Source organism: Pezoporus wallicus, unplaced genomic scaffold, assembly GCF_028554395.1.
Source record: "Pezoporus wallicus isolate ANWC-B61680 ecotype Strahan unplaced genomic scaffold, APGP_CSIRO_Pwel_v1 contig_6999, whole genome shotgun sequence".
In the NCBI taxonomy this organism is placed as follows: Eukaryota; Metazoa; Chordata; class Aves; order Psittaciformes; family Psittacidae; genus Pezoporus; species Pezoporus wallicus.
In genome coordinates this window covers 4,581,238-4,588,320 of record NW_026640180.1, presented here as the reverse complement: position 1 = coordinate 4,588,320, position 7,083 = coordinate 4,581,238, and the positions used below count along the sequence as shown (strand labels likewise).

Genomic DNA, 7,083 nt, shown 5'->3' with positions numbered 1-7,083 from the left:
GGCTGTGCTCGCTCCTGACTTCTTGTGCCCCTCCTCACTGGCAGAACATGGGAAAATGAGAAGTCCTTGATGTAAAGTAAGCACTACTTGGCAACAACTAAAACATTGGTGTGTTACCAGCATTGTTCTCAGACTGAAGCTGGAGCACAGCACTGCACCAGATGCTAGGAAGAAAATTAACCCTATCCCAGCCAAAACCAGGACAGTATCCACCCCTTATTCTATACCATTTACATCATGCCCAGGTCCCACACTTTCCAGTACACCATCACCTTTCCTGTCTTTTGATACACACTAACAGATACCATTTCCCTAGTCTATGGACCATCCCTGTAAAATGACCATTAAGTTCATTTAGTCCATTTGTTTTAACAGCCTTTCAGGGCAGGAGAGGTGGTGTTGCATTGTTGCATGCTGGAGCCAGTCCTGATTAATCTGTATGATTTTTACTGTAATACCCTTGCCAGGGCAATCCAAAGGAAGTCAGGTTCAGATCCTTGAATCTGAAGTGGTGGAGACAGTGCAGTGATGGGTATATAGCCACCATAGAAGTGATAACATACAGTGTTGCATAGCAATTGGCATCACAGAGTTTAATTCATGGGCTATTTTCACCCAGAATTATACCTTGAGGTATACATCGGACTTCCCCATCTTCCCACATTACCCACCAAGTATATCAGGGTCCCTGAGCAAAAGCAATCCCACGAATGGGTTTGCCTTTACCTGAAGCAGGAATAACCCAGACTGTCTTCCCCAGCAAATTCTTCATATGCACCACGGGAACTTTGTCCCCCTCTACAATATGTAAAAGTTCTGACTGGGCTGGGCCAGCCCTGTTGGCAGATCCTCTGGTGTTGACCAACCAGGTGGCCTTTGGTAAATGTGTATCCCAATGCTTGAAAGTTCCCCCACCCATTGCTCTCAGTGTAGTTTTTAACAGCCCATTGTACCGTTCGATTTCCCCAGGGACTGGTGCGTGGTAGGGGATGTGATATACCCACTCAATGCCATGCTCTTTGGCCCAAATATCTATAAGGTTGTTCCAGAAATGAGTCCCATTGTCTGACTCAATTCTCTCTGGGGTGCCCTGTTGCCACAAAATCTGTTTCTCAAGGCCCAGGATAGTGTTCCGGGCAGTGGCGTGGGGCACAGCGTATGTTTCCAGCCACCCGGTGGTTGCTTCCACCATGGTAAGCACATGGCGCTTGCCTTGGTGGGTTGGTGGAGTGTGTTACAGACAACCTGCCAGGCCTCCCCGTACCTGTGCCGGATGAACCTGGTTTATTTGTTCGCTCTAGCTGTTACATTACCAGCCTGCAGGCCGGCGGCTCGATCCAATATCAACATCCAATATGAAGGAGCACCCACGGTCACCACAACGCCAAGGGACCCCAACCCCACACTCTGCTCCACTCTCCCCACTGACCCGCTGCGCCTGCGCACGAGGTGCAGAGCCGGCGCCAAGCGCTTCCGGGTTGGCGGGGGCTGACGCGCCGTCATGTGACAGCGGCTTAAAGGGGAAGCGACGGCTGCACGGGGGTAGTGGGGGCAGCCGCAGTAGCAGCGCCGGGCGCGCACTCAGGTGTGGCGGGGAGGGCAGCGCCTCCACCCCCGGCGGTGCGGCAGTGGCCTCCGCCCAACCGCGCTCCTTTCGCTGGACGGGTGGTGGTGGCGGCTTCTACCAAGACAGCGGGGTGGGGGGAGGCGGCCGGGCCTCAGGGTGGGAGCGCGCCCGCCCGCCTGTCGCTGCCCTCCTTCGGGGTGGGTGACCGGCGCCTTCTCGTCTCGTAGGCCCGCGGAGTTGGCGGCAGCGCCGGCAGGGCCCCAGCCATGGCCGACGTAAGTGCGGCTTCGGAAGGTGGTTGGGGCGCGGGCGGCGGCGCGGCGGGAGGCCGCGGGGGAGCGCGGCCGGGACGGCGGGAGGTGCCGGGGCCTGACGCGGAGCGCGGCGTTCCGCGGACATAAGTAACGCGCGGTCCCGTCTCTGCCCGCAGGACCTGAAGAGGTTCCTGTACAAGAAGCTGCCGAGGTAACTGAGGGGTGCGCGGCGGGCCCTGCGGAGCACGGGCTGGCGGCGGAGTCGCTTCTGGTTTAGAGAGGCGATCATCCGCCCCGTGCCGGGTTGTGGCAGGGGGACAGTCGCTCTGGTAAACGCTCTGGGCCCCTCAAGCGAGGTGGGATGAAGAGAGCTTCGCCTTCCACTCGCTCTTTAGGAAGCGGCGGGGTGTGTGCGACCCGCCCGGCCGAGGGGCGGATGGAAAAGCCGTTCCTCGTGACTCGGTTGCCTAATCCTTGACAGCTCCCTTCTCCGTAATTACCGGTTACTGGCAGCGTTAAAAAGGTTTGCCACAGCCGCAGGTCTGAGGCAGGGTGACCCTGGTGCTCGCTGGGCGAGGGCACCACCAAAAGGCTCCTGCTTGACTAGGGGAACTCTGTTAGTTGTACCGGGCCTTTTGGGAAGTGCCAGTTGCTGGGACTCCCATGGGATTTTTAGTCTTTTGATTTTTTATTTCTTGTTTTACTGCTCCGAGAGCCCACCTGCACTATACAGAACAAGCCCCCTTCCGTGAAACACTGCGTTAGCAAAGGTGTCGGTCTTTCCCATATTTCCCTCTTCCTTGTGTGTTTGTTCAGGGAAAACAAGATCTTCACTACTAACTACTCTGTTTTTAAGATGGTGTTTCTTCATTTATTCGCAGCGTTGAAGGTCTTCATGCGATTGTAGTCTCGGACAGAGACGGAGTGCCTGTTATCAAAGGTAACTCCACCTTCTCCCTGCAGCCGATGCCGTGACTGAACAGCAGGGGGTGGAGCAGCACATCAGAATCTGCCCTGGTTGTGCCCGATACCTGAGTATCTAAATCAAAGAATTAAATTGGGCTTCCAGTTAGTAGTCGATTGTGTACCTGTTTAAACTGGTTCTTTGTTCGTGGCCTCAGTAATTGCAGGCCACAGAGATTCCCTCAGCTCAAGGGCTGGAATGAGCACACACGGCAGGGGGGACACAACCAAAGTAACATCAGCACAGGCTGCATGTACTGAAGGAAAAGCCTGTTCCTCAGGAGTGCTAGGAAGGATGCTGGTGTAGGGAGCACTGATGGTGTACTGAGTATTAAGTGATGAAGATTGTCCTCATTGTGGAAGCACGTGAGATGTGTTACATGTTTCACAATATCAGATGTACTTCTACTGGAGGACTGAGCCAACTAACTCCTTGAGATGCAGTCAGACATAACTTGTAGTGATACGAATTGTCTTGCTTTGTTCCAGTTGCCAATGATAATGCTCCAGAACACGCACTGCGACCAGGCTTTCTGTCCACCTTTGCCCTTGCCACAGATCAGGGCAGTAAACTGGGACTGTCTAAAAACAAAAGCATCATCTGCTATTACAATACGTACCAGGTGAGTCACCTCAGTGTGGTCTGTTCTTTGTGACCCAGGCTGCTCCTGCATTATGTTTTCAAGGTCAGGTTAGACAGCACCTTGAGCACCCTGGTCTAGTGGAGGGTGACCCTGCCCATGGCAGGGGGTTGGAACTGGATGGTCTTAAGGCCCTTTCCAACCCAACCCGTTCTAAGATTCTACACTAGCAAGGGGGAGGGTGTTGTTTAAACACTGACAGACTTTGACTTTGCTGCTCTTTAAGTATTTGCATGTTATTTCTCACACTGCTTAAATGCCGGAGCCTAAACTGTCACACCATTTGTTCGGCTTCTTCTGTATTTCTCAAAACTGAGATGCACTGGTTAAAAATGGTGAAGTTTTCTCAAGAGGTGGGGATCAGGAATTTGGAGCAGGTGCTGCTCATGTGGCCTTCAATCTGTTGTGAAGGGTTTAAATCCTCTTTCACAAACAATATTTATTTATAATTAGTGACACCTAAACTAATAAGCACATGCAGCCTGCTTCATAGCTAATCTTGTTGCCAGAGTGATTTAGAGATAAGAAAGCTTGGAAATGCCACTCTCATTTTTGTCCAAACTGGTTGTGTCCTGAAATCCATTACCTACCAAGTTTCTGCTCCTTCTCAGGTCCTTGTGGTCTTCAGAGCTGTTTATTATGACTGCAGTAAACTGGCCAGCTGTTTAGCCTGGCCCATTTGGAAAATAAACGGGTGAATGAGTTAATTTACACACATCGAGTGCATTTCTTTGATTCTCTTGATGCGACTGGCTTCATGTGCTCAAGGTTCCAGTTCCCTTTTAATGGGAGTAGAGATACTGCTGTACACAGAACAGTATTTTAAAACAGTAAACTCCCCTGCTTTCATGCTGCCTATGGAGAGTGTGGTGGATAACACTATAGAGCATGGGAAGGAGGGAAATGCCAGGCTTTGAGTTCCTGGTACCATGCTGTAAGTTCTGTTGGTGTTTTCAACTGAGGAGGCTGCTTGTTTCAGATAGCATTAAGTGTCAGAGCTCTGACATCCAACATGCTTAGCTGCTGACTGAACACTGTTCTCTCTCCTTCCAGGTGGTGCAGTTCAACCGTTTACCTTTGGTAGTAAGCTTCATTGCTAGCAGCAATGCCAATACTGGTATGTCTTCATGTGTATTTTAAATATGGTGGTATTTTAAGGCCCGGATGTTTAAATAATTGAAACCAAATCACCTGAATTTACTTTGATATATATTAACTTTGCTCCTGCTATGAATTTTGTCAGCATATTGTAAAGGAGAGATTTAGATTAGATACAAGGAAGAAATTCTTCACTATGAGGGAGGTGAGACACTGGCACAGGTTGTCCAGAGAAGCTGTGGCTGCCCCATCCCCGGCAGTGTTCAAGGCCAGGTTGGATGGGGCTTTGAGCAGCCTGGTCTAGTGGAAGGTGTCCCTGGCCATGGCAGGAGGTTGGAACTGGATGAGCTTTAAGGTCCCTTCAAACCCAAACCATTCTGTGACTCTATGAAAGGTGTGAGTAAAAATGCGTAGCTTTTTAAGGGACTTGTTGAAGTTCTTAATTTAGAAGCACAAGTTCTCCTGTGGTTACCCTTACCCTTGCTGTGTGAGCATGCTCACTGCATCAGTAGTGCTTGTGCTGTACAAACCAGTTGTTCAGTCTCTTCCAAGTTGAGTTCTGCAGTAACACATGTAGCTTCATCCCCTCAGTTGTGTGGGGTGGGGAGTCCTCTGAGCCTTGCTCATGAGGGCATTGGCTAATGAATGTGAGCCAAAGGGATTTAATCCTTGTGCAGCTGCTTGGGCTTTGGCAGCAGGGAGGCAACAGTGGAGGCCAGCAGCAGGACAGGAGAGCTTTGCTGCATGGGGTGTGACCCTGTTGTTCCCATGGAGTGATTAGCCCAAGTGAAAGGTTTTGTGTTTTGGAGCATGCTGCCTGTGACTTGGGAGGGGAGGGAGTGGTGAGGTTTGCAGTGAGGCTTCTCTGTTATGTGGTTTGATGGGATGTTTGTTGTGTCTCTCCTCTCCTTCCAGGGCTGATTCTAAGTTTAGAGAAGGAACTTGCACCCCTGTTTGAAGAACTGAGGCAGGTTGTTGAAGTTTCTTAACCTGATGGTATAGCCGGAGTGCAGCATCCCTCTGCAGCCCAGTGGACAGATTCAATAATCCTCAGTCAAATAACACGCCTCAGAAGAAATACCACAGCTCCTTAGTATACTAAGTAAGAGTAAATTGTACATAGTACTGAATCTGAAATGATCTACTAGTGTGTTGTAGGTGGATGTTACTTTAGGCCATGCTTCTTGTATCGTGCAGTACTGAAGAGACCACCAAAATAGCTCCCATGGAGTTTAGCTCTGCCAGATCGGCATGATGCCACTGGCTCACATGAGCAACCCACAGATCCACAGATCTCTTGCTTTACAGGAAACCAGGCAGGTAGTGGGGTGTGTCCTACTACGTGTTGGAAGGCAGATTGGTTGTACAGTGTTACCAGAGTTGTGGTTGAAGGAGTTACTAGCCGTGATGTGTCGGTACAATCAATAAATATCCCAGCTTTCTCACAGGGGTGATAATTTTGGCAAGAGAATGCTACTAGTCTGGATGCTAGCTGCATCCTGCTTCCATTGAGAAGAAAGCTATTTCTGTGAAAGCTGTTGCCTCAGGGGTTTTCCTGATGCCCAGATAAAAGCACCTGAACAATGTCTCATTTTTCTTCACGGGGTTTTTGTGTAATATAGTTGTGAAGATCTCTTGTCTCATGGTCCTTGTGTGGGTTCATCACTGGTGACTCTCGGCTCATTTACCTGTAGGTTTTCCTAAATAAATACATATAAATAAATACAGTATTTTTAAATGACAGAACCTGGTCCAGTCTTCTGTCACACCATTGTACTCCATAGCACATTGGCTTTTCTGTTGCTGTTTGTAAATGTACAAAACCCAGGAGTTTAGAGCCTGAAAACTAACCAGCGTGTCTCTGGGCTGGGTGATAAGGATACAGAGTCCCATGCCAATGCAGAGATCCTGTCACTGGGGTCAGTCCTCCCCTTATTTCCTCCTGTGTCTCCCTTTGTGACAGCTGCGGTGTAGACTTGTAGCACTGAAACCAAGCACCAAGTGTGAGCTGTGGTGTAGACTTGTAGCACTGAAACCAAGCACTGAGTGTGAGCTCTTGGCAGGTCTCTGCCTCAGGCTGGGAAAGGGGGGTGCCACTGCCCCTTGTTCATATCTTGCCCCCCTTCAGCATCAGGCAGGATGGGGGAGCAGCTGTGCTGGAAATGAGGACTGGGAATCCTTGGCTCAAAGCTCCCTCAGAAATTGGGAGTTGTTGGTCAACCCTTTTCCATTTAAACTGAGCTCCTGGTGGGAGCTTTCTGTCACTGGTCCTCACAGAACCAGCTGGAAACTGAGCCCCAGGGTGTCCATGTGTATTTCTGGCAAAAAGCATTTGCATTCCACCTAAGCCTCCTCTTGCTGCTAGCTCCTCTTCAGCAATTCTGCAGGTGACTGTTTCTTAGGCCTGCCAACCCCGTTTCTGCTGCTGGCTTCAGTCCGTAACACCATGTGCTGAATGATCTTCAATACTTTGTAACACAGCTTTTTGGTGTGAAAAGGGGAAGGCTGCTTTTGTGGATATACTTCAGGCTTCATTTCCAGGCTGTTGTCACAGATCAGC

The 7,083-nt window shown here is 50.1% G+C and overlaps 2 protein-coding genes across 4 annotated transcripts in view; both read left to right on the top strand.

Annotated features, from left to right (window-relative positions):
* Nucleotides 1-7,083, top strand: part of TRMT10A (tRNA methyltransferase 10A) — a 288,696-nt gene that overhangs the window by 163,636 nt on the left and 117,977 nt on the right. The gene's annotated exons all lie outside the window — the stretch shown is intronic.
* LAMTOR3 (late endosomal/lysosomal adaptor, MAPK and MTOR activator 3) overlaps nt 1,734-7,083 on the top strand; it is a 49,468-nt gene continuing 44,118 nt past the window's right edge. Inside the window, exons 1-6 of the mRNA XM_057417951.1 lie at nt 1,734-1,842; nt 1,998-2,032; nt 2,703-2,761; nt 3,274-3,407; nt 4,479-4,542; nt 5,439-5,917. Of these exons, the coding sequence (XP_057273934.1) occupies nt 1,834-1,842; nt 1,998-2,032; nt 2,703-2,761; nt 3,274-3,407; nt 4,479-4,542; nt 5,439-5,512 (375 nt within the window). The 5' untranslated portion in view covers nt 1,734-1,833 and the 3' untranslated portion in view covers nt 5,513-5,917. The remainder of the gene's footprint in view (nt 1,843-1,997; nt 2,033-2,702; nt 2,762-3,273; nt 3,408-4,478; nt 4,543-5,438; nt 5,918-7,083) is intronic.